This window comes from Argentina silus (genome assembly GCF_951799395.1).
Source record: "Argentina silus genome assembly, chromosome: 13".
Taxonomy (NCBI): domain Eukaryota; kingdom Metazoa; phylum Chordata; class Actinopteri; order Argentiniformes; family Argentinidae; genus Argentina; species Argentina silus.
In genome coordinates, this window is record NC_139667.1 from 991,132 (window position 1) to 1,016,131 (window position 25,000).

General features: G+C 47.8%; 4 protein-coding genes across 5 annotated transcripts in view; 3 read left to right on the forward strand and 1 right to left on the reverse strand.

The window, feature by feature from the left end:
• Window positions 1-3,512, forward strand: part of stac (SH3 and cysteine rich domain) — a gene marked incomplete at its 5' end in the record, with an annotated part of 23,691 nt that extends 20,179 nt beyond the window's left edge. The window contains 3 exons of the mRNA XM_083683440.1: window positions 801-852; window positions 1,937-2,074; window positions 3,393-3,512. Of these exons, the coding sequence (XP_083539566.1) occupies window positions 801-852; window positions 1,937-2,074; window positions 3,393-3,491 (289 nt within the window). The 3' untranslated portion in view covers window positions 3,492-3,512. The remainder of the gene's footprint in view (window positions 1-800; window positions 853-1,936; window positions 2,075-3,392) is intronic.
• An 8,104-nt stretch (window positions 3,513-11,616) lies between these two features.
• Window positions 11,617-25,000, forward strand: part of gnly (granulysin) — a 91,111-nt gene continuing 77,727 nt past the window's right edge. The window contains exons 1-4 of one of the 2 annotated variants that reach the window (XR_014554566.1): window positions 11,617-11,724; window positions 11,901-12,019; window positions 12,293-12,373; window positions 13,185-13,669. Coding sequence is in view for 1 of the 2 variants with exons in the window: in XM_083683316.1 (XP_083539442.1) it covers window positions 11,682-11,724; window positions 11,901-12,019; window positions 12,293-12,373; window positions 13,185-13,349 (408 nt within the window). In the remaining variant the exon portion in view is untranslated. Of the gene's footprint in view, window positions 11,725-11,900; window positions 12,020-12,292; window positions 12,374-13,184; window positions 13,757-25,000 lie in introns of those variants that run through there. The other variant, XM_083683316.1, reaches the window with a different exon arrangement.
• On the forward strand, window positions 15,431-17,748 carry nkl.4 (NK-lysin tandem duplicate 4). The gene is made up of 5 exons (XM_083683026.1): window positions 15,431-15,726; window positions 15,948-16,021; window positions 16,507-16,596; window positions 17,192-17,349; window positions 17,494-17,748. The coding sequence occupies exons 1-5, from the start codon at window positions 15,528-15,530 to the stop codon at window positions 17,516-17,518; spliced, it is 546 nt and encodes a 181-aa protein (XP_083539152.1). The 5' UTR covers window positions 15,431-15,527; the 3' UTR covers window positions 17,519-17,748.
• tonsl (tonsoku-like, DNA repair protein) overlaps window positions 19,032-25,000 on the reverse strand; it is a 17,414-nt gene continuing 11,445 nt past the window's right edge. The window contains exons 24-28 of the mRNA XM_083683100.1: window positions 24,972-25,000; window positions 24,078-24,253; window positions 23,410-23,483; window positions 20,123-20,256; window positions 19,032-19,742 (exon numbers count right to left, since the gene is read on the reverse strand). The exon at window positions 24,972-25,000 is cut by the window's right edge and continues 143 nt beyond it. Coding sequence (XP_083539226.1) covers window positions 19,537-19,742; window positions 20,123-20,256; window positions 23,410-23,483; window positions 24,078-24,253; window positions 24,972-25,000 — 619 coding nt within the window. The 3' untranslated portion in view covers window positions 19,032-19,536. The remainder of the gene's footprint in view (window positions 19,743-20,122; window positions 20,257-23,409; window positions 23,484-24,077; window positions 24,254-24,971) is intronic.

Sequence of the window (25,000 nt, forward strand, 5' to 3'; positions counted from 1 at the left end):
TCTGCTCTCCAGGGTTGGGGAAAAGTCCTTTTCAATTCTATCGATTCCGGAAGGGTTTTGAAACTCCAATTCCAATTCCAAAATTCCAAAGCCTTTTATTTCCAATTGACAGTAGAATTTAAAGAACACACACACAGTGTGAGTTGTTGACTATTGGAATGTGCATTACAGTGTATCCAGACACTCAGATTGTTGAGCTTTTTTCAATTACCGAATTGGAATTCGATTCACTTCCGGAATTGATGGAATTGAAAAGGAATTCGCCCCCAAACCTGCTGTTCTTCTGTTCTCATAGTGCCAGATTAACCCACCAACTGCCAAACTGTTCCGGAACACTCACCACCTAGAGTGCCAAGTGTTCTATGTGGTGTTTACCTAGCAATAATACTTTGATTGGCTACAAAATGAAGCATCATCATTTATCAATTTTCTGTGAATGAAGTCACCCTTGGCACTCTAGAATGTTGACAATTTGGGCGACATTATTCACCCTCGGCACCAAATGAGTTAAATCCTATTTCGCCTGGCTGACTGTGTCAGCTAGCTGTGTTCTGTGAGTCATTCAGAGAATTCCCAGAAACAGAGTGAACCTTTAATGAGACCACGGGAGGAATGGCAGGAAACGCAGAGCTGCATACAAACCGCATGCTTGTGTGTGCAGCTGGGCTCATGTGTCACACCACTTTGAATCTCATTGGTGGACAGCAGGCCCTGGCCCGGGCTTCTAATGGATTCCAGTAATAATGCATTAGAGAAAGGAAAAATAAAGCATTTCCCCCCTTTTGTTTTCTTTCATTCAGACCTGGAGACAGAATTGTATTGGCTGACGACTCCAACGAGGACTGGTGGAAGGTACGTGTGGAAATGTCAGGGTTCTAGAGCACATACTTTAGGGCCAGTCTCCCAGACACAGATTGCGCTCCATTGAAGATGCTTTTGTAGGCGAGGACCAGGCTTAATCTGTGTCTGGGAAACAGGTCCATACTGTACCACCCATAGATGCTCTCTCACCAATCTTTCATGATATCAGTGCTCCAGGGGAGGCTGGTGGAGGTAGAAATCGGAGGACGGGCTCATTGTGATGCACGGAACGGAATGAGGAATGGTATCAAACATGCATTCCGTTCCATGCATTACAATGAGCCCGTCCTCCAAATTTTACAGTTCCACCGGTCTCCTTTAAACAGAGCCTTGTTGCTTTGAAATGGGAGCTCTGGGACTCAGCCAAGTGGTTGTACTTTCAAGCACAAATGCCCACATTTGATATGCATCAATAAATTACCCGTATTAGAGTACTAAATTACAGGAGCAGATAAATGAGAGTCAGAGAGCCGATGGTGACGAGTCAGAGCCTGCTATTACTGTACTACCAGGTCCTGAGAGGAGTCAGAGCCTGCTATTACTGTACTACCAGGTCCTGAGGGGAGTCAGAGCCTGCTATTACTGTACTACCAGGTCCTGAGGGGAGTCAGAGCCTGCTATTACTGTACTACCAGGTCCTGAGAGGAGTCAGAGCCTGCTATTACTGTACTACCAGGTCCTGAGGGGAGTCAGAGCCTGCTATTACTGTACTACCAGGTCCTGAGGGGAGTCAGAGCCTGCTATTACTGTACTACCAGGTCCTGAGAGGAGTCAGAGCCTGCTATTACTGTACTACCAGATCCTGAGGGGAGTCAAAGTCTCCACACTGTTCACTTTTCCTCCATCACTCCGACTGAACAGAAGTTTGGTGAAGATTCTAAAGAAATGGAACACACAAAAAAAAGCCTTACAAAAAAAGTAAAGTTTTCTAGTAGAGAACAAACTCATGTGCCAATCATGTATTGTTTCCTGTCAGATACTAGAATAAGGAGGCTCTGTTTAAGAAGAAAAAGCCAGTTGAGATACAAAGTCTATAGTTCTGGTGTTGACCTGGTTCATCTCTTCCTGTCCCCAGGGCGTGATCGAGGACCGGATAGGGTTCTTCCCAGCAGCCTTTGCTCACCAGGTGCGGGCAGGGGACACGGTGTTCAGGTGTAACCGGACATTCATCGGCTGTAAGGAGCAAGGCCAGATCACCGTGAAGGAGGGACAGGTATGCATCTCACCTGACCCCTCACCTCACCTACCTCCCCTACCTCCCCTTACCTCACCTGACCTGACTTGACCTCACCTACCTCACCTGACCTCACCTCACCTGACCTACCTCACCTGTCCTCACCTACCTCCCCTGACCTCCCCTGACCTGACTTGACCTCACCTACCTCACCTTACCTCACCTGACCTGACTTGACCTCACCTACCTCACCTGACCTCACCTGACCTCACCTCACCTGACCTCACCTCCCTCTGCTTCCATCATGAATAGCCCAATATCTCAAATTAGACTGCAAGCAAATCTGACTGTTAATATGAATTGAATATTATATACTGTACCTTTTGATTTAGAAGAATATGATTCATGAATACCCTATTACTGTAGATTAGCACAACTATCTTACCTTATATTAACAAAAACACTTAGGGCCTATTACCTAATACTGGTCTCCATGGACAATGACACACAGATACTCCAAGTTATGATTTGATTGTATGCGCATCTTACAGAGTGTGGCTTTAAAGAGTGATTAGACCAGCTCATGGTCAATCCCTTGCCACGATTAGCCTCACAAACGCTCCAATTGCTCCTGTCACTAATTCCCATTAGCTATGCCCAAGTCTCCATGGATACCCCTAATGGAAAATTCACATCAAAGGCTTGACCTGAGTCGGCCAATTGGGAGTCCCCACACAGCGGTTACCATGGCATTATCGTTCTGGCATGGCAAATGGCTTTGCCATGGCTCAAATCCTCTTTTCCCAAAATGCTTTTCAGGGGCATTTTACGATTCAGGGGAGAATTCAGGCTTGTTGTAAGCCCAGCGGAGAAGCCTAGGAAAGCTCTGAAGATCGGTCCCTGACCGCGGCTTTACCTCCCTAATGACAACAACAGCTGCTCTGTGGCCACTCACCCATACAACCCACCAGCTGGAGCAGAGGATGATGACAGCAATTACCATGCAGTTACATGTTGTTTGGCGGGGGTGGGGGGTCGGGGGGGGTTATTCCTTACTCAGTGATTGATATTTGTAGACCAGTCTGCAACCACACATAAGGTCCCTCTATTTCACTGTGAAATTCTGTCTCACTACCGTCCTCAGATAGATTTAGAACAGAACGAACACAGGAAGAAACGACAACACAAGATTCTTAAAGGTGCAATCCCTTCATTAGTTTGTCAGCCAGATGGCTAGCCCGACACTTGGTTTGATATCCGGTTTATTCTTCAATCAATCAATGGGTATACTGTATCATGAATTGAAATGGTCTTTGAACAGCAGAACAAACACCCACAGTCCTCTGTGTGTCCCCAGATCTGTGTGAGCAGTGAGGAAGAGCACGCCGGCTTCATCAGAGTGGCCAGCGGGAAGAAGACAGGCTATGTGCCCTGTGATGTCCTCGACAACATCTGAGAGAAACACACAGAGCCAGAGAGAGAGAGAGAGAGAGAGAGAGAGAGAGAGAGAGAGAGAGAGAGTGAGAGAGAGAGAGTGAGAGAGAGAGAGTGAGAGTGTGTGAGAGAGAGAGAGAGAGAGAGTGAGAGTGTGTGAGAGAGGGAGAGGAGGAGAGAGAGAACGAGAGAGAGAGAGAGAGCGAGAGAGCTACAGGAAGGAGAGATAAATAGAAGAGAAGAGAAGAGAGGAGAGGAGTGGACGCCCACTCCCAGGATGCTCCAGGAAGGCTCTGACGGCAGTTGTGATCAGACGCCAGACTCTGGGGACCACATCCTCTTTTTTCAAGATGGCCGCCTGAGACCATGGATGTCATCCTCTGTAGAACTGCAACTCCAAACTCTGCAAATACACTATGCTGCTGCTGCTGCTACTGCTGGTCTGGAAACGGCCTGGTCAGGGTTGAGAGAGGATTCCCCTCGGTCCCTCTCGGTGGGTGGGAGAGGTGTGGAGGTGGATCAACATGACTCTGTAGGAGAAGGGAGGGTGGGTGGGAGAGGTGTGGAGGTGGATGGGAGAAGGGAGGGTGGGTGGGAGAGGTGTGGAGGTGGATGGGAGAAGGGAGGGTGGGTGGGAGAGGTGTGGAGGTGGGTGGGAGAAGGGAGGGTGGGTGGGAGAGGTGTGGAGGTGGGTGGGAGAAGGGAGGGTGGGTGGGAGAGGTGTGGAGGTGGGTGGGAGAAGGGAGGGTGGGTGGGAGAGGTGTGGAGGTGGATGGGAGAAGGCAGGGTGGGTGGGAGAGGTGTGGAGGTGGATGGGAGAAGGCAGGGTGGGTGGGAGAAGGGAGGGTGGGTGGGAGAAGGGAGGGTGGGTGGGAGAGGTGTGGAGGTGGGTGGGAGAGGTGTGGAGGTGGATGGGAGAAGGGAGGGTGGGTGGGAGAAGGGAGGGTGGGTGGGAGAGGTGTGGAGGTGGATGGGAGAAGGCAGGGTGGGTGGGAGAAGGGAGGGTGGGTGGGAGAAGGGAGGGTGGGTGGGAGAGGTGTGGAGGTGGATGGGAGAAGGCAGGGTGGGTGGGAGAAGGGAGGGTGGGTGGGAGAAGGGAGGGTGGGTGGGAGAAGGGAGGGTGGGTGGGAGAGGTGTGGAGGTGGGTGGGAGAGGTGTGGAGGTGGGTGGGAGAAGAGAGGGTGGGTGGGAGAGGTGTGGAGGTGGATGGGAGAAGGGAGGGTGGGTGGGAGAGGTGTGGAGGTGGATGGGAGAAGGGAGAGTGGGTGGGTTCATTGTATCACTGGATCTGGTTCGATTGAGGTTGTTTTGTTTTCTCTGGTAAAGGTTTGTTTGGTCCTGATGCGGAATTCCACAGGAGAATGCAGGAGATGCATGTACACGCCAGGGGAGGCTGGTGGAGGTAGAAATCGGAGGACGGGCTCATTGTAATGCATGGAATGGAATAAGGAATGGTATCAAACACACATACTGTTCCTCATTCCATTCCATGCATTACAATGAGCCCGTCCTCCGATTTCTACCTCAGCCAGCCTCCCCTGATATACATGTACTCCCGTGTCTGTAGGAAGCAAAGAAAGCAAGCGTTTGTTTACAGATTTTTTTTTCAGCAACTTTCTTAACGCATACAAAGACATCCTGCCTACTTCAGCGTCCGTTTGTTCTTCACTCCAGACGTTCAAGCACTGTTTCTTTATATCACATAGTTGCTTCTAGATTATATTTCTTAAACTTTTTATTATTCATACGGTGATAATTGATGCAAACGGTGGATGTAACAAACGGCATGTATGTATAAAAAAAACACAAATCAAATCACAAACATCTGTCCCTTTCCCTTCTCTCTGCCTCCACACAGCTAGCCTCCAGCTCCACAATTACAGCCCATTCTCATGTGACAGCTTCTTTTATCTCTCCCCTCTGTGCCACAGAGGATTCTATACGTTGGTTTCTGTCACTGGAGGGCAACAACAGAAAGAATCAGAAGTTGCAGAAATGTGTCAAGATTCCGAGGAGGAGTATTTTCAAAGGGGGTTGACGCATTCTAAGATATGAGCAATTCTTTTGTAGACTATCAAAGAAATTCTGTCTTTTTTTGCAGAACTCTAGTTAGTGATGTGTCTAGTTGCTTACCCCATCGCAAATCAAATCAAACAAAGTTTTCACTTAATAAAGGTAATATCTTCCGACTATGAAGACATTAAGGACTACTATTAAGACCCTTACTATTAAGAACCTATTAAACAAGTTTTTCAGTGAATAGCAAATTTGCTTGTTACTGTGATGGTTTGTTCTCTTCAAAGAACTTGTCACAGTTTATTTCATGGACATAAAGGATCATGGATTCGATAAGATACGATGTGAACTTAGGAAGTGTGCAACCTCTGTGTGTGTGGTTGGATGAATTGTAATGGATTTGTGTGTCAGAAAATCTGTCAAGATTTGTCAAGATTTTTATCATTGTACTTTTAGTGAAACAGGATTGGGGGGGGGGGGGGGGGGCTACCATACTACTATAATGTATTTTAACATTTCCAGAGGAACTTTATGATCTACATGACATTTAACGTTGATTTACCTTCATATGTTCTTGCTCCATCTGCAGTAAAATAGCGTACATGGTCAGAGAGTTACGGGTCGATACCAGGGCAGGCTGGTGGAGGCAGCTGCAGTGTCATCACACACACACACACCCCTCTCAGCACTGATATATTCCTCTAGGACATCTGGTGCAGTCCTGTCATACGGTTGTCACAGCATATTTGTTTTCCATTGTCAAATATCGTTTTTTTCATCAAATAAGACATGAAGGTTTGGTGATGGTCCTGAAACATGTCAGACACCACTGTATTGTATATACTGTACGCACAGAATTAAAACAAATCTATTTATTATCAATTTATCATCAGTGTCTTGTGAACTATGTATGAAACTTACTGTACATTAATTCAGCCCCCTTAACAAGGGTGAGATTGCCCCATGTACAGAACTCTACCATTGTCTATCTAACCCCTTTGCATCCAGGGGAGGCTGGTGGAGGTAGAAATCGGAGGACAGGCTCATTGTAATGCATGGAACGGAATGATGAATGATTCCTGATTCCGTTCCGTGCATTACAATGAGTCTGTCCTCTGATTTCTACCTCCACCAGCCTCCAATGTTTACATCCTATCTTTTCACTCCCCCTCTACATTCCCACAGAGATACACAGAGACACCCTCATTAGTCAGTCCCGCCCACCCTGTGAATTACCTGCTGCTAATTGGCTCATCATTTGCTCACTGGACCAATTAAATCACCTCTGTCCCATCAAGCTGCTATTATGTTATATGTATATTTAATAACAACAGCTAGATAGGGAGTGTGTGTGTGTGTGTGTGTGTGTGTGTGTGTGTGTGTGTGTGTGTGTCTGTGTGCATGCATGCGTGCGTGCGAGTGTGTGTGTGTGTGTGTGTATATGTGTGTGTGTGTGTGTGTGAGTGTGTGTGTGTGTATATGTGTGTGTGTGTGTGTGTGAGTGTGTGTGTGTGTGTGTGTGTGTGTGTGTGTGCGTGTGCATGTGCGTGCGTGCGCGTGTGCGTGTGCATGTCTGTGTGCATGCATGCGTGCGTGCGAGTGTGTGTGTGTGTGTGTGTGTATATGTGTGTGTGTGTGTGTGTGAGTGTGTGTGTGAATGTCTATACAGCCTCAGGGTTCAGTGCCTCCATTAAGCAGCTGTTAGCAGGTAAAGTGGCAGCCGGAGGCTTCGTCACCCACTGGGGGGCTGAGAGAGACAACACTGAAGATGCCTCTGCCTCCCCCCCGTCTCCTCCTCCCCCTCCCTGTCTCCCCCTCCCCTCCCTGTCTCCCCCTCCCTGTCTCCCCCTCCCTGTCTCACCCTCCCATGCTTCCCCTCCCTGTCTCACCCTCCCCCTCCCTGTTTCACCCTCCCATTCTTCCCCTCCCTGTCTCACCCACTCATGCTCCCCCTCCCTGTCTCACCCTTCCCCTCCCTGTCTCACCCTTCCCCTCCCTGTCTCACCCTCCCATTCTTCCCCTCCCTGTCTCCCCCTCCCCCTCCCTGTCTCACCCTCCCCCTCCCTGTCTCACCCTCCCATTCTTCCCCTCCAAAAAGTTTTACTGATGGGATAATGTAATAACAGCCAGATAATATAATACAGTTATTACATTTTCTGTTTATATATTATTATATTATCCGGCATCACATTATCACATCATCACATTATCTGGTGTTATTACATTATCTGGTGTTATCACATTATCTGGTGTTATCACATTATCTGGTATTACAGGCCTCTTTCCTCTCCTTCCCCTCATCTGCACTGATGGACAGAACGAAAGAAAGAAATAGAAAAGAAAGAACTGGACAGGAGAAAGTGAAAGAAAGGGAGGCTTCCAACATGCTGCCTTTCCTGTCTGTTCCAGATCAGAGTAGGTGAAGGAGAGGAGAGGAGAGAAGGAAAGGAAGAGAGGAGGAAAGGAGGAGAGGAGGAAAGGAGGAAAGGAAGAAAGGAGGCTTTCGCCTTCCCGGTCTGTTCCAGATCAGAGTAGGTGAAGGAGAGGAGAGGAGGAAGAAAGGAGGAGAGGAGAGGAGGAGAGGAAGAAAGGAGGAGAGGAGAGGAGGAGAGGAAGAAAGGAGGAGAGGAGAGGAATAAAGGAGGAGAGGAGAGGAGGTGAGGAGGAGAGGAAGCCACTATAGACGACTGAGATTCTTCCTCTGTTGTTCCACAGACCAGTGGCTGCTACAGGCCTCAACCACTACACTCTAGCACCCCCTGTTGGTTCATCATTAGCATAACATACCAGTACATCAGACAGGCAACATTTAGGACCAGCAGCATTCACGGTGTATTACCATACAGACAGTACCAGTCAAAAGTTTGGACACACCTTCTCATTCAATGGTTTTTCTTTATTTTTATTATTTTCTACATTGTAGATTAATACTGAAGACATCAAAACTATGAAGGAACACATATGGAATTATGTAGTAAACAAAAAAGTGTTAAACAAACCAGAATATGTTTTATATTTTTGATTCTTCAAAGTAGCCACCTTTTGCTTTGATGACAGCTTTGCACACTCTTGGCAAGTTTGTGTCCAAACTTTTGACTGGTTCTGTACATCACATGGGAGACATTTACTGTACAACAGCAGGGCTCCCAGTGTTGTGGGATGATGGTGGAGTTCTGACTGAAACAGTTGAGTGTTTCACCTGATTGAGCAGAGCAATCATGAAGTTAATGAAGAAAATTGCTACGCAGCTGGAAATGCAGCTGAGAACAGCGCTGGAATGCAATCTGAACGCAGTGGGTCAACATGTCTGAATGCAGCGGGTCAACATGTCTGAACGCAGCGGGTCGACATCAGGAACTGTCGACTACAGGGTGATAATCATATGCATGCATTTGTGCTGAGCACCTCTCACTGACTTGTTCTGCGGTGCAAGTCTTGTTCTGCGTACATGCGTGCGTGCGTGTGTGTGTGTGGTTGAGTGAATAGGTGGGTGGATGGGTGTATGTGTGTGTGTGTGTGTGGGTGTGACTGTGACTGTTTGTATGTGTGAGAAGTAAGAGGCGCTTGATGAAATGGTCCAGCTCTACTCGGCATGGAACAGATGAGCCAGCGTTGACAGTTTGTCAGTTGGTTCCTTTCGGGGGGCGAACTGAAATGAAACATGGATTCTGGTGACAGGATGACAAAGGAGAAACTGCAGCAAGAGTGACCTCTGATTGATGATACAACAGGGACCATCGCTCCTGACTCAGCAAGGAAATCCTCTAGACTCTCTCCAGACAGTCTGAGGGGTTGCCTGAGAGAGGCAGACACAGGGCTGCTTCTGTTGAATGTCAGATATGGAGTAGGATTCAGTCAGGAGGTCATGTCAGTGCTGTACAGTACTAATGTCCATCTGATAATATATACGGTAGTACATTATGTATGAAGCAGGGGAGGCTGGTGGAGGTAGAAATCGGAGGACAGGCCATTCCATGCATTATAACGAGCCCGTCCGATTTCTACTTCCACCAGCCTCCCCTGGTACAAAAACATACAGTACCAGTCAAAAGTTTGGACACACCTTCTCATTCAATGTTTTTTCTTTATTTTATTATTTACTACATTGTAGATTAATATATAAGACATCAAAACTATGAAGGAACACATATGGAATTATGTCGTAAACAAAAAAGTGTTGAACAAACCAGAATATGTTTTATATTTTAGATTCTTCAAAGTAGCCACCTTTTGCTTTGATGACAGCTTTGCACACTCTTGGCAAGGTGTGTCCAAACTTAAGACAGGTACTGGACATATTTGATGCCCTATACTCAAGCATTCTAAGAATATAAAGATCTCAAAAAAATTTACACATTTTTTCAAATCCTTTAAGATTGTTATATCCTCTTAGAGATTGTGAATAAGGTATCATATAACATGGACACCTAAGATTATGAATCCTACTCCATATCCCTGACATTGAAATGAAGAAGCAGCCCCTTCTCTGTGTAAAGAAGCCTTACAAGACCTACAGCATGACCAGTGCCACAATTAGCTGTGGAATTCTTTTCCATTGAGTTTCCATGTGAATATCAAGGGTAATATTGTGGAAACTCTATAACCCATTGAAAGTGAATGAATATAGAAGATCTCCTTCTATGGTATAACCTGTAGAGGATGTGAATGCAACTACATAAAGGAGGTCATTTAAAAAAAATGTCTGCAAAAAAATGTGATGGTAAAGGGAAGGTTCTCCGTCTCCAGTTCCCGACAGAGTTGTTTCACTGGTTTTGAGGTAGACATGAATAACTCGCCTACACCCACATCCTTCTACTGATGAGAATGAAGGCCCCTGTCATACAATACGGAGGGTGATTCTCAGCTGGCATTAGTTTCAAAACCCCGGTGATTTTATTGACATGACTTCTGTAGAATATTTCTATCAAATGCGATGTAAATGATGCCTTTAGGTGTAAATGTTTTTTCATGTAAAGTAAAGCCAGTACTGTACGGTAGTGGTTGTGGTTGTTTCAGGAGGGTTGTCATGTACTGTATGGAGAGAGCTTAGTTCAGGCAGGACACACTAAGGCAGTTCTAGCTGTCTGTCAGGTGACAGATCAGCTGTTTACACCCGACACAATCACATGTGACAGGTTAACATGGCGGCCTATAGGAGTGGTCAGTCTACAGGCCTCTGTAGCCTACGACAGTATTGTTGTTGGTATGGTTGGTCTACAGACCTCTGTAGCCTACGACAGTATTGTTGTTGGTACGGTTGGTCTACAGACCTCTGTAGCCTACGACAGTATTGTTGGTACGGTTGGTCTTCAGGCCTCTGTAGCCTACGACAGTATTGTTGGTACGGTTGGTCTACAGGCCTCTGTAGCCTACGACAGTATTGTTGGTACGGTTGGTCTACAGACCTCTGTAGCCTACGACAGTATTGTTGGTACGGTTGGTCTACAGACCTCTGTAGCCTACGACAGTATTGTTGGTACGGTTGGTCTACAGACCTCTGTAGCCTACGACAGTATTGTTGGTACGGTTGGTCTACAGGCCTCTGTAGCCTACGACAGTATTGTTGGTACGGTTGGTCTACAGACCTCTGTAGCCTACGACAGTATTGTTGGTACGGTTGGTCTACAGACCTCTGTAGCCTACGACAGTATTGTTGGTACGGTTGGTCTACAGGCCTCTGTAGCCTACGACAGTATTGTTGTTGGTACGGTTGGTCGTTACTGTGCTATGAGAGTATTGGTATTGTTTTTGGTCCTGCTCTGTCCGTATCTGTCAGGGGGTTGATGAATGTATGGGAGCTCTCAAAAGAGCGGAGCCATCAGAATACAGAAGTCTAATTGTACAACTATTTTATATTCAATAAATAACCCTAACCCTAACCCTAACTACAGTAAGACATGGCTGTTCCTGACTGAATTAGACTCTTTTCTTTTTTTTTAAAGCTTTTAAAAAAGGCTGAGGACATCAAACAGTGTGCATCGACAGTCAGCATTTGTTGAAAGTCGGTTGAAAGTCATCATCTCTGCAGCTCAACTTGTGACAGCCATCAGCCAAGACAAGAAAGAGGAAGTCAGAGCTGCAATGTTGTGGTCTGTTAGGAAGTGATACTCAGCCCCACGGCTCAGATAAAACAACACTGACACACAAACCATAGTTGGCGATCTTTTGATCTTTTGGAGGAGAAGAGAGTAAAACCATGTCTCCTGTCGTCAGCGTCGGACTTCTGCTGCTTTGCGCAGGTAAAACATATTGGACAAACAAACATGTATTTGTGATATAGAATGTAAGGCAACGTGAGCAGTGAAATATGATTGCATTTTAAAACCTGCTACAGTACTCTGTCTAAGAAAAGTAATTCTGCCTATCCTGCATGTCGTATGATAACCTAAAGGGAATCCTTTGATGTTTCCGTCAGCCATTGCTCAGCCAATCAGGGCTCTGGATGGTAACCGTCTGTCTGAGGATCAAGAGGACTCCCTGTCGGACCTGGAGGAGGACGATACAGACGGAGACGGTTGCTATGGTGCTGCGGAGGTGAGAACTGACAGAAACAATGTTTCCTATTACTGAGGGCCTGCTTTATTAATGCAACTAGACGTGTCTGTATCATCCAATCAGGGTGTGATATTACAGTAAGCATGATAACAAAAAAGAAAAGAAAAATCTGTAATCTTTTTTTTTAAGAGTTTAGGATTGATTGACTCACCATGTGGTTGCCATGTTTATCAAGAGGTCAAACAGTGACTTGAAAGGAGACTACCGTCAACTACAAATAATAACCCCCCCCCCCCCCCCCATTCCCAATAGAACCGAGTTCAGATTTGTTGCGGCATGTGTATCAAAGCCATCTCCAAGATTCAGAAGAAGCTAGCGGGCGAAAAAAACAAGGTAATCACAGACTTACTGCCTTCTCTACAGATTAATTATCTTATGTCATTGTGGTGACATGTCAATTCTATATAGCATATATATACACTCACGGGGCACTTTATTAGGAAGGGTAGGGCCTCCCTTTGCTCTCAAAACAGCCTTAATTCTTCGTGGCGTTGATTCCACAAGATGTTGGAAACATTCCTTTGAGATTCTGGTCCATGATGACATGATTGCATTACGCAATTCCTGCAGATTTTTCAGGCGCACTTTCAAGCTGTGAATCTCCCGTTCTACCACATCCCAAAGGTGTTCTACTAGATTCAGATCCGGTGACTGGGAAGGGTGTAGTGGGGGTGAAGAGGTCTCTAGGGTTAGGGTTAGGGTTAGTACAGGGGGGTAGTGGGGATGAAGAGGTCTTTAGGGTTAGGGTTAGTACAGGGGGGTAGTGGGGGTGAAGAGGTCTCTAGGGTTAGGGTTAGTACAGGGGTGTAGTGGGGGTGAAGAGGTCTCTAGGGTTAGGGTTAGTACAGGGGGGTAGTGGGGGTGAAGAGGTCTCTAGGGTTAGGGTTAGGGTTAGTACAGGGGGGTAGTGGGGGTGAAGAGGTCTCTAGGGTTAGGGTTAGTACAGGGGGGTAGTGGGGGTGAAGAGGTCTCTAGGGTTAGGGTTAGTACAGGGGGGTAGTGGGGGTGAACAGGTCTTTAGGAGAACACTCAAACTCAGGCTCATCATTCTCTAAGCAGCCTATTTCCTTTGAATAACTTGTATAACAGAACAACATTCATTTTTCAATCCATATACAATGTATACTGTATGTTTTACTTACAGGATAAAATTGGCCAAAAGCTGAACGCTATTTGTGACAAATCAGGCCTCCTAAAGGTAACTTGCAGGTACCTTGTCAAGAAATTCAAAACCATCCTGATTGACGCCCTGGCTGACGGCAGGAAGGCGAGGGCCACCTGTGTCATACTCAAGCTCTGCAAGAAATGAACCTCAGTCGCTCTGTTTCTCCCTCTCAAGACCCTCGATGAAATCTGTTAACGCGTCTTTCATGCATATAATGGCAGAAATCGAAGGACAGGCTTATTCTAATTCATGCCTTATTGTACAATGAGCCCATCCTCCCATTTCTACCTCCACCAGCCTCCCCTGTTAGATATCCTCTTTGGGATATAACCCTTCATTCCACAGCCCTTTTTCAGCTGATATTTAGCCAGTATTTACAAAAAATAACTATATGATAACTAACACATATATAGTATAGTTTATATATAGTACTTTGTTTTACTTTCCTCAGTGAATTCAGCACAGTTGGTAACTACCAGGGGAGGCTGGTGGAGGTTGAAATCGGAGGACTGGCTCATTGTAATGCATGGAATGGAATACAGAATGGTATCAAACAGCATGCACTACAATGATCCCGTCCTCCGATTTCAACCTCCACCAGCCTCCCCTGTTAATTACCTGGTACTAAATGGCACATAGAGGAGCTTGAGTCAGTGAATGTCTGTGAATGAATGTCATATCTAACACAGTGTAATTAATATGAAATTATCAGGTTGTAACGGTAATCAGGTAAAAGATTTACCCAGTACTTTCTAAGTAACAACCTCATTAGGGTTAAGGTTAAGGTTAGGGTTAGGGTTAGGGTTAGGGTTAGGGTTAGTACCGGGCTGTAAAATAAAAGGTTACTCATACAGGATGTCTCTCTCTGGGGAGGGTTAGGGTTAGGGTTATGGTTAGGTTGGGTACGTACAGCATAAACTGTTTAAGTTTTGATTTAAATTGGTGTATTATTCTGTATGAATGTCTCAAGACACTGTGGAATGTAAAAGTGTAAAGCTCACATGCTACTGCAACTGCCATTGAATTAAAGCATCACTAACACCAACCAGGTCTGACTGGCTCATTACACAGTCTAATTAAAGCATCACTAACACCAACCAGGTCTGACTGGCTCATTACACAGTCTAATTAAAGAATCACTAACACCAACCAGGTCTGTGTGACTCATTACAGTCTAATTAAAGAATCACTAACACCAACCAGGTCTGTGTGACTCATTACAGTCTAATTAAAGCATCACTAACACCAACCAGGTCTGACTGGCTCATTACAGTCTGAGAGGCTGCAGATTGAACATTAGCTGTTTAGCTGTTTAGTCTGATCAGTTTTAAGTTTCCGGTATCTGTGGTTTGATTGTTAAATAAATGTAGTGTATCTAACTATTCCAGGACCACGCTGAGCCAGGACATGTGTTCTTGTTGTTTGTTGTCAGACTCCGGGTACCTGGAACAGAAGCTTGGTTTGGGAATGGAGGTTATAGGAACTGTTGCTGGGGTCAAGGGTCAAGCAGCAGAGATATGAATGGAACCCCCGGCACACAAAATCTTGCCACATAAAGAGGACCATCCCCCCCCCCCCCCCTCCTCCCGCAGGTCCCTCAGACAGCCACCCTAACTTCTTATTGAGTGGGGTGTGTGAGAGGTTAAAGACCCCTAACTTCTTATTGAGTGGGGTGTGTGAGAGGTTAAAGACCCCTAACTTCTTATTGAGTGGGGTGTGTGAGAGGTTAAAGACCCCTAACTTCTTATTGAGTGGGGTGTGTGAGAGGTTAAAGACCCCTAACTTCTTATTGAGTGGGGTGTGTGAGAGGTTAAAGACCCCTAACTTCTTATTGAGTGGGGTGTGTGAGAGGTTAAAGACCCCTAACGTAACATAACGCTCCATGAGTCACAAGTACCAGATCTAACACTGGTGTCAAAGCTGCTATCACTGCTGTCCTGTTGACGCCTGCTGAGGCCCTCGGCTGTGTGTGTGTGTGTGTGTCGGGGGGGGGGGTGTTATAAACAACTCTGTCTGTGTTATAAACCACAACGGGTGTCTTTTCTTGTTATAAGGGGAGAGGGGTTTTTTGTGTGTGTGTGTGTGTGTGTGTGTGTGTGTGTGTGTGGTGTGTGCGTGTGTGTGTGTCTGTTGTGTGTGTGTGTCTGTTGTGTGTGTGTGTGTGTGTGTCTGTGGTGTGTGTGTGTGTCTGTGGTGTGTGTGTGTGTGTGTGTGTCTGTGGTGTGTGTGTGTGTCTGTGGTGTGTGTGTGTGTGTCTGTGGTGTGTGTGTGTGTGTGTGTGTGTGTGTGTGTGTGGGGGGGGGGTCCCAGGGGGCTGTGATCATGTGGTTGGCATGCAGTCAGACGGAGGACCTCTGTTATAAAAAGCCTTGTCTGACTGAGCTACAACACCAGACCTACAGAGACCCTCCGCTCTCCAAACCAACACAGAACCCAAGTCCTCCTCCTCCTCCTCCTCCGCTGCAAACCATGAAGACCGGTCTGCTCCTCACCCTCACCTGTCTGCTGGTGGCCTGTTCAGGTGACATTCATACTCATACATATAATAATACTGAAAAGCATCAACCTTGTTTCACAGCATTTTGGTATTTTATTGGATCAAACTCCCGTCTAACAAGCTGTCCAGTATGTGTTATAAAATTGCATTTATAAAAGAATACTGTATCATGTTATGATAGATTATGAATCATTATTCATTGTCTCATATTATTAATCATTAATTAAATGTCTAATCCTCCACAGTTTGGGCAGTCCAGGGGCAGTACCCGGAAATTACCCTGGATGAAGATTATCAGGACCAAACAGCGGGGAGCATGGTACCGTACATGTAGTAGCATGTTCTAACTGCCTATTCCCCAGACCCAGGTTAATCCTGGACTACAGACCATGCTCAACTGAAAAATCCTATTTTAAAGTGTTATTTGATCTAGGACTAGGCTTAATCTGTGTCTGGGAATATCCCCCTGGATGTCTTTAACTATGAAGCCTGGAAGGCAGCAGAAAACGTGTCAAACAACAAACATACTTGTGTGACAATGCTGGGAATCCCCCTCTTACTCATCACCGATGACTGAATGTATCACTCTGTACCAGGGGAGGCTGGTGAAGGTAGAAATCGGAGGACAGGACATTGTAATCCATGGAATAGAATGAGGAATGGTATCAAACACACGTGTTTAATACCATTCCTCCATTCCTCATTCCATTCCATGCATTACAATGAGCCCGTCCTCCGATTTCTACCTCCACCAGCCTCCACCAGCCTACCCTGCTCTGTACTAAATCTCTCTGTCTTTGCCAGAAAATGAGTCAGCAGCTCCCTGGGACGTGCTGGGTGTGTAAGAGGCTCCTGAAGAAGGTGAAGAAAATGATGCCCAATCCTTTTGACCAGGTAACCATGGTGTTGTATGTCCTTTTGACCAGGTAACCATGGTGTTGTATGTCCTTTTGACCAGGTAACCATGGTGTTGTATGTCCTGTCCTCCGGCCTCACCTGAACACCTCTTCACCCCTCTGTACAGTTCCTCTACTGTTGATACTTTTTTATTTATTTATTTAAGTAATCCTTCCTTCTTCTAGTATTGTAACTGCCAATGGCTGCTGGTCCGAGCATAGTTTTTTGCTTATGATGGCTGATGGATGATTCACTAACTTTAGACAAATGTACAATTGTACAATACGACAATGTACAATACGACAATGTTGTTGTAAGTCGCTTTGAATAAAAGTGTGTAAACTAATGTAGACAACCACACAATGTTGGACTTGTTACTGAAACGCTCCTCAGGTTTGGGGTCGGTTGAATTTAAATTCAGTCATTTCAAGATGTAAATTGGCACTACAATTCAATTTACACGAGAAGGGTTTTTTTGTTTTTGGGGAATTGTCAATTCAAATCACTTCCTTGAACTGAATTGAAATCAAATTGATCCCGACCCTGATGTCAATCTGAAATTCTGGACTGATGCTGAATTTCTCCACTACAGGAGAAAGTTGTAAATCAATTGCTGTCTGGCTGTAACCAAATGGGCTTAGTGAAGAAACTGTGCAAAAGCTTTGTGACCGACCACCTCGGAAAGCTGATTGAGGAACTTTCCACCACAGATGATGTCAGAACAGTCTGTGTTGACTTGAAGGCCTGCAAGTGAGTATTCTACGGTTTATTAGAAATGATGATTGTTCTGTCATAGGTCGATAAAACATGAACAGAAGTCATAAAGTCATACAGAAACAGGCCAATGGTCTTCAGATCTAACACACCCTTGTCATCTGTGCGTGCATCTCTTAGACCAAAGAAGTTTTCGGACAACTGATCAAGCAGGAGCCGTGTGAAGACCATGCTTCGCTGACGGGCGCTTTCTTTTGGCACCAGGTGGTACCATGGCTGGCGTTCTCTAAACTGCATTACATTTTGTGTCACAAAAAAGTTTTTGGCCTGAATTAAAACATTTATTTTTTTAATAATACAGAATACATTTCAATGCAATGTACTGAATGTAACAATGACTGCTTGGGCTTGCTGGAAATAAACTCATTCTAACTAGTATAACCAAGACTTCTTTACTGCTGCTATACTCTTAACTCCACAGAACCCTTTAAAATACCTTACATCAACTGAATTCATATCCCTTCATTTAACCCTGCCTTCAGGCTGGCATCAGGGGACAGACAGACATGCAGGCACGCAGACACACAGACAGACACGCAGACACACAGACAGACACACAGACAGACAGACACACAGACAGACAGACAGACACACAGACAGACAGACAGACAGACAGACACGCAGACACACAGACAGACAGACACACAGACAGCCAGACACACAGACAGACAGACAGACAGACACGCAGACACACAGACACACAGACAGACAGACAGACAGACACACAGACACACAGACACACAGACACACAGACAGTGAAAAGCCGTGACCGAGAGGCGCGGCCGCTGCATCCACGTAGAGGTGGCGGTGCCAGGCGGTGCCAGGCGGGCAGCCGAGGTGGAAGGGCGGAGTGGCGCCTGGTAGGCGAGCACCAGGGTCTTGAATCTGATGCGAGCTGCTACCGTGAGCTGCTACCGTGAGCTGCTACCGTGAGCTGCTACCGTGAGCTGCTACCGTGAGCTGCTACCGTGAGCCAGTGGAAGGGGCGGAGGAGGGAACATCGTCAGAGGAGAGGGGGGAGAAATCTGATAAACCAGAGAGTGTTTAGGCCCTCCCACTGGAGATTGACAGCACTTCACAGCTAGTGACTTCAAACACGTGGCTTTCAATAGAAACTACTTATCAGAGCTTAAGGCAGGATAGCCACAACAAAACAAACAGCTAAACAGCTCTTTGATTAGAACAAGATTCAGCTAACTTCCTCACACTGGAGAACAGGCTTCACCACTCACTCAATCCCAATTGTACCTTTAACAATGTTTTTGAGAAAACCGTGTGAAAGTAACACCTCACACCTCACACCCACGCCCACACCCACGCCCACGCATCTTACAAGCAAGACGACGATCGTATTAGTTTCTTGTGAACCGAGACCATTCATTGGTCATTTTTTATAAATGGAACGACCACGGAAACCAATTCAGCAAGGTGGGGGAGGGGGTCTCCAAGTGTGCAACTGCTTCTTGAGAAGCCCATACCCAAGCAAGGTGGGGGAGGGTGGAGGCACAACTGAATGGAAGAATGTCATCATTTCCCAGGTTGACTATTGATGATCAGCTTAGCTCCTCCCCCATTAAACACCTCCTCCCCGGTTAAACACCTCCTCCCCCGTGGTTGCATGGAACGCAAAGAACGACACCAGCGCTTAGAACACAGACTCCAAAAGTCAAGCTCACTTTAATTACTTTGTTTTTCATTGAACACATACAGAAACACACGAGGTGACAGAAAATACTAACACAAACACACACTGAAACATCTACATGAAGCGCACAACATTTTTTTAAATCATTGACTCAATGGGACTGCATGGGCTAATCAAACCAGTTATCTAAGACACCAGTATCAAAACAACAGCATCTAAGATGGAGGCACATTATCGACAAAACACACAAAGTAATACCTCTTAGGTTGGAGAGACGGACACAAAGCACGTGCGCACACACACACACACACACACACACACACACACACACACACACATGCTGAGATTGCTCTTTATCGCCTATCAACAAAGGATGAATCCCATTAGTGGTTCTAGGGGTTCTAACCTCCAGAGGCGCGTTGGAATCAAAGAACCACAAGTCTTTAAGAAGACAGAGAGACACAGGCACACAGGAAGGAGTCTTCACGGTGTGAAGGTGGCTCGGGGGTGTGAGAAGGTCATCCTACCAGCGAGGGCGCTGCAGTGAGCAGGCACTTGGCGTTGCGGGAGAGGAAGTGGCCCCTGGCGTGTCGCTGAGCCCAGGTCTGCTGCAGAGCCTCACGGTCCAGCTTGTTCAGCCTCTGGGAGCAGAGCCTCAGGTCCTGGATCTGCTCAAACAGACGGTCCAGACTAGTACTGTCCCAGGGCCCAGACACCTGACAGCCTGGGGTGGGGGGGGGAAGAAAGAGAAAGGAGAGAGAGAGGGGGGGGGAGAGAGAGAAAGAGAGATAGAGAGAGGGGGGGAGAGAGAGAGGAGGGAGAGGAAGAGAAAAAGAGAGATGAGAGTGAGAGAGAGAGAGAAAGAGAGTGAGAGAGAGAGAGGGAGCGGGAGAGAGAGCGGGAGAGAGAGAGAGAGAGAGAGAGAGTGAGAGAGAGAGAGAGAGACATAACACAAGTTAAGGTTCCAGAGTGTGAGGGTGTGACTGAGTCCATGACGAGGCTTAATCTGTGTCTGGGAAACTGCTCCTAAAAGTCTGTAACCAACAAGCCCAAAGGCTCAGCTGAGCTGAGTAGTGTGAGGCCTGAGGGGCCGGCTTACTGTACCTTGGAGGTTGAGCAGGGTCAAAGGTCGTTGGGCGTCTCGGAGGGCAGACAGGAGGCTGTGGAGACCCGATGAGGTCACAGCCGGGTTCCCTGATAGGTCGAGAGACACCAGAGATGGACAGACAGGAAGACACCTGGGCACAAGGACAGACAGACAGAGTCAGACAGACAGACAGATAGACAGACAGACAGACTGAGTCAGATAGACAGACAGACTGGCAGAGTCAGATCGCCAGACAGACTGGCAGACAGACAGAGTCAGATAGACAGACAGACAGGCAGACAGTCAGATAGACAAGCAGACAGACAGACAGACAGACATGTCAGACACTCAAGTGAAGGAGGACAAGGATAGAGACAGAGGCTGTCAGAGGCTGTCAGAGGCTAGCAGTAAGTCATTAAGTACTTTATTAAAGCAGTTTCTGGGCTGTTTGGATGTTTTGGCCTAAAAGGTGGAAGCTCTAATAAATATCTGAAACAATAGCAAGACCAGATCAAAGTCAGATAGTAAGGTTGAGGACGCGGTAGATCTGGGGGGCCCGTAGCTGATCACATGAAAGGATGTGGTGATGCACCACAGCGCTGTGCTCTGGGTGTACATGCATACACAGAGACCAGAACTCTGAAAGAGGAACACATTTCTCACACTCCCTTAAAGCCACAGTGGACTCAGTATAGATACCGCCATCATAGGACACATTAGCAAAAGGAGTGAAGGTTTTATAGAACAGGTACAGTACCAGTCAAAAGTTTGGACACACCTTGCCAAGAGTGTGCAAAGCTGTCATCAAAGCAAAAGGTGACTACTTTGAAGAATCTAATCTAGTTTTGATGTCTTCAATATTAATCTACAATGTAGAAAATAATAAAAAATAAAGAAAAACCATTGAATGAGAAGGTGTGTCCAAACTTTTGACTGGTACTGTACCTGAATGAGCTAGCAATATAGCCACACCTTCAGAGGAGACGCTGACCAATCGCGTGTCGACTGATCCCTAAACGAAATAAATACGACCTTAAATGTCTTTCTGGAGGGCGGGGCAGCTACGTTACTGCCCCTGGTGGAACAGGATGAAGGCCTGCTTTCTGGAGGGCGGGGCAGCTACGTTACTGCCCCTGGTGGAACAGGATGAAGGCCTGCTTTCTGGAGGGCGGGGCTACGTTACTGCCCCTGGTGGAACAGGATGAAGGCCTGCTTTCTGGAGGGCGGGGCTACGTTACTGCCCCTGGTGGAACAGGATGAAGGCCTGCTTTCTGGAGGGCGGGGCAGCTACGTTACTGCCCCTGGTGGAACAGGATGAAGGCCTGCTTTCTGGAGGGCGGGGCAGCTACGTTACTGCCCTGGGTGGAACAGGATGAAGACCTGCTTTCTGGAGGGCGGGGCTACGTTACTGCCCTCGGTGGAACAGGATGAAGGCCTGCTTTCTGGAGGGCGGGGCAGCTACGTTACTGCCCTCGGTGGAACAGGATGAAGGCCTGCTTTCTGGAGGGCGGGGCTACAGCTACGTTACTGCCCTGGGTGGAACAGGATGAAGGCCTGCTTTCTGGAGGGCGGGGCTACGTTACTGCCCCTGGTGGAACAGGATGAAGGCCTGCTTTCTGGAGGGCGGGGCTACGTTACTGCCCCTGGTGGAACAGGATGAAGGCCTGCTTTCTGGAGGGCGGGGCTACGTTACTGCCCCTGGTGGAACAGGATGAAGGCCTGCTTTCTGGAGGGCGGGGCTACGTTACTGCCCCTGGTGGAACAGGATGAAGGCCTGCTTTCTGGAGGGCGGGGCAGCTACGTTACTGCCCCTGGTGGAACAGGATGAAGGCCTGCTTTCTGGAGGGCGGGGCAGCTACGTTACTGCCCTGGGTGGAACAGGATGAAGGCCTGCTTTCTGGAGGGCGGGGCTACGTTACTGCCCTCGGTGGAACAGGATGAAGGCCTGCTTTCTGGAGGGCGGGGCAGCTACGTTACTGCCCTCGGTGGAACAGGATGAAGGCCTGCTTTCTGGAGGGCGGGGCTACAGCTACGTTACTGCCCTGGGTGGAACAGGATGAAGGCCTGCTTTCTGGAGGGCGGGGCTACGTTACTGCCCCTGGTGGAACAGGATGAAGGCCTGCTTTCTGGAGGGCGGGGCTACGTTACTGCCCCTGGTGGAACAGGATGAAGGCCTGCTTTCTGGAGGGCGGGGCAGCTACGTTACTGCCCTGGGTGGAACAGGATGAAGGCCTGCTTTCTGGAGGGCGGGGCTACGTTACTGCCCTCGGTGGAACAGGATGAAGGCCTGCTTTCTGGAGGGCGGGGCAGCTACGTTACTGCCCTCGGTGGAACAGGATGAAGGCCTGCTTTCTGGAGGGCGGGGCTACAGCTACGTTACTGCCCTGGGTGGAACAGGATGAAGGCCTGCTTTCTGGAGGGCGGGGCTACGTTACTGCCCCTGGTGGAACAGGATGAAGGCCTGCTTTCTGGAGGGCGGGGCTACGTTACTGCCCCTGGTGGAACAGGATGAAGGCCTGCTTTCTGGAGGGCGGGGCTACGTTACTGCCCCTGGTGGAACAGGATGAAGGCCTGCTTTCTGGAGGGCGGGGCTACGTTACTGCCCCTGGTGGAACAGGATGAAGGCCTGCTTTCTGGAGGGCGGGGCAGCTACGTTACTGCCCCTGGTGGAACAGGATGAAGGCCTGCTTTCTGGAGGGCGGGGCAGCTACGTTACTGCCCTGGGTGGAACAGGATGAAGGCCTGCTTTCTGGAGGGCGGGGCTACGTTACTGCCCTCGGTGGAACAGGATGAAGGCCTGCTTTCTGGAGGGCGGGGCAGCTACGTTACTGCCCTCGGTGGAACAGGATGAAGGCCTGCTTTCTGGAGGGCGGGGCTACAGCTACGTTACTGCCCTGGGTGGAACAGGATGAAGGCCTGCTTTCTGGAGGGCGGGGCTACGTTACTGCCCCTGGTGGAACAGGATGAAGGCCTGCTTTCTGGAGGGCGGGGCTACGTTACTGCCCCTGGTGGAACAGGATGAAGGCCTGCTTTCTGGAGGGCGGGGCAGCTACGTTACTGCCCTGGGTGGAACAGGATGAAGGCCTGCTTTCTGGAGGGCGGGGCAGCTACGTTACTGCCCCTGGTGGAACAGGATGAAGGCCTGCTTTTGCTGCTTCCTAATTCTTAGAAAAGAAGAAACGCTTAAGGCTGTGACACCTAAACCACAAGTAGAGGTCACACACTCACACTCACACTCACACTCACACTCACACTCACACTCACACTCACACTCACACTCACACTCACACTCACACTCACACACCTGCTGAGAGCGGCCACACTGCCGTCCGTCAGTCCGTTTGCCGCCAGGCTCAGGTGGGACAGGGAGCAGTCGTCCTGCGGAATGGAACACACAAAGGACCAATCAGACACCTGGTTTTACTGAAGTGACCAATCAACTTCCAGACAGGAAGGAAACTTCCAGCCGGCCCTGCTCGGGGCTGAGCTCTGTCGACATTTCCAACACTCGAGGAAACTCGACAACAGGGGTCGAAACAAGAAAAAGATCCCATGACTGAAACCAGTATGATGATGACTGATGACTGATGGAGAGATGATTCACTTACTGAGAAAATGTACTTGTTGTAAGTCGCTTTGGATAAAGGCGTCTGCTAAATGTCTAAAATGTAACTGTAAATGTAAATGTAAGACACTCTCATCAAAAGTGAAAAAACTGTAGGAACTTCTGGAAAGGGCAAACATTTCTCATCATATCATATCAAGGCAGGCGGGTTGTTGCGTCTGCAGACCGGGTGTGGTTGTTGCGTCTGCAGACCTCTATTTACGCCTCTATTTTGAGTTCACACAGCCTCAGTTCCCACACCACCCACCCACAACACCACCCACTCACAACACTACTCTGACAAATAGCTTCAACAATTTTGAGCTGTGTGTGTGTGTGTGTGTGTGTGTGTGTGTGTGTGTGCGTACCTGAGACAGGACCGTGGTGAGGTGCTCTAGGGCTGGGGGGTCCGCAGGCCCGCTGCGTACAGCAGACAGGTGGAGGTGTGTGAGGGTGTGCAAAGGAAGGGTCTTCAGAACCAGCTCAAAGCCCGTGGAGCCCAGGGAATTATGGGACAGACTCACCGACTTCAGATGGCCCGTCCCTGGACAACCACGAGAAGACAAGATGATAGCGTTCTTATTCACTGAGAGAACACTTCAGAAAACGTGGTCCTCTGTGGCTCAGTCGGTAGAGCATGGCGCTAACAAAGGTTGTGGGTTTGATTCCTGCTGGGACCATATATACTGAAATGTATGCACTCTCAAAAAGCAGTTAAAAAGAGTCACTGTCTGTGTCAACATGCCAAGCCAAGCTGAAATACCTCATAGGGACTCTTTAACTATCAAGACTTAGTCAGAGGTCTGTCGTCAGGTTGACATCCAAACGTCAGTCCCCTGTACCCATCCTGAACACGTCTTTTAACGGTCTAACGTCTTTTTAACGGTTTAACGGCCCCGCTCTCTACGTACAAGCCCATCCATCAGTGTTGAGTTCTGGCCTCAGTTGCCATGGCTAATACTTGAGGAAACTTGACGACAGGAGTTGAAATCAGTAGCAGTGACTGTTGACTTTAACCCCTGCGGTTGAACGTGAGGTAAATCAACCTCTGCCTTGTTTCTGCCGAGCGCTCCAACTCCTCCCAGCCGGGAGTCAGTCCTTTTGGAGGCGTGTCTTGGTAAGCCATACATACGAACAACGTGCGCAGTCGCTGGTACTGTGAGTCTCTTTGGAGGAAGGCGTCTGCTAAATGGCATTTTATTAATTTACAATCTACAAAGTTTCTTCTGGAACTTGTTTTTCTAGTTGGTTGTCATTCTTACCTTCCAGGGCGGCGGCCAGCAGGAGGCGG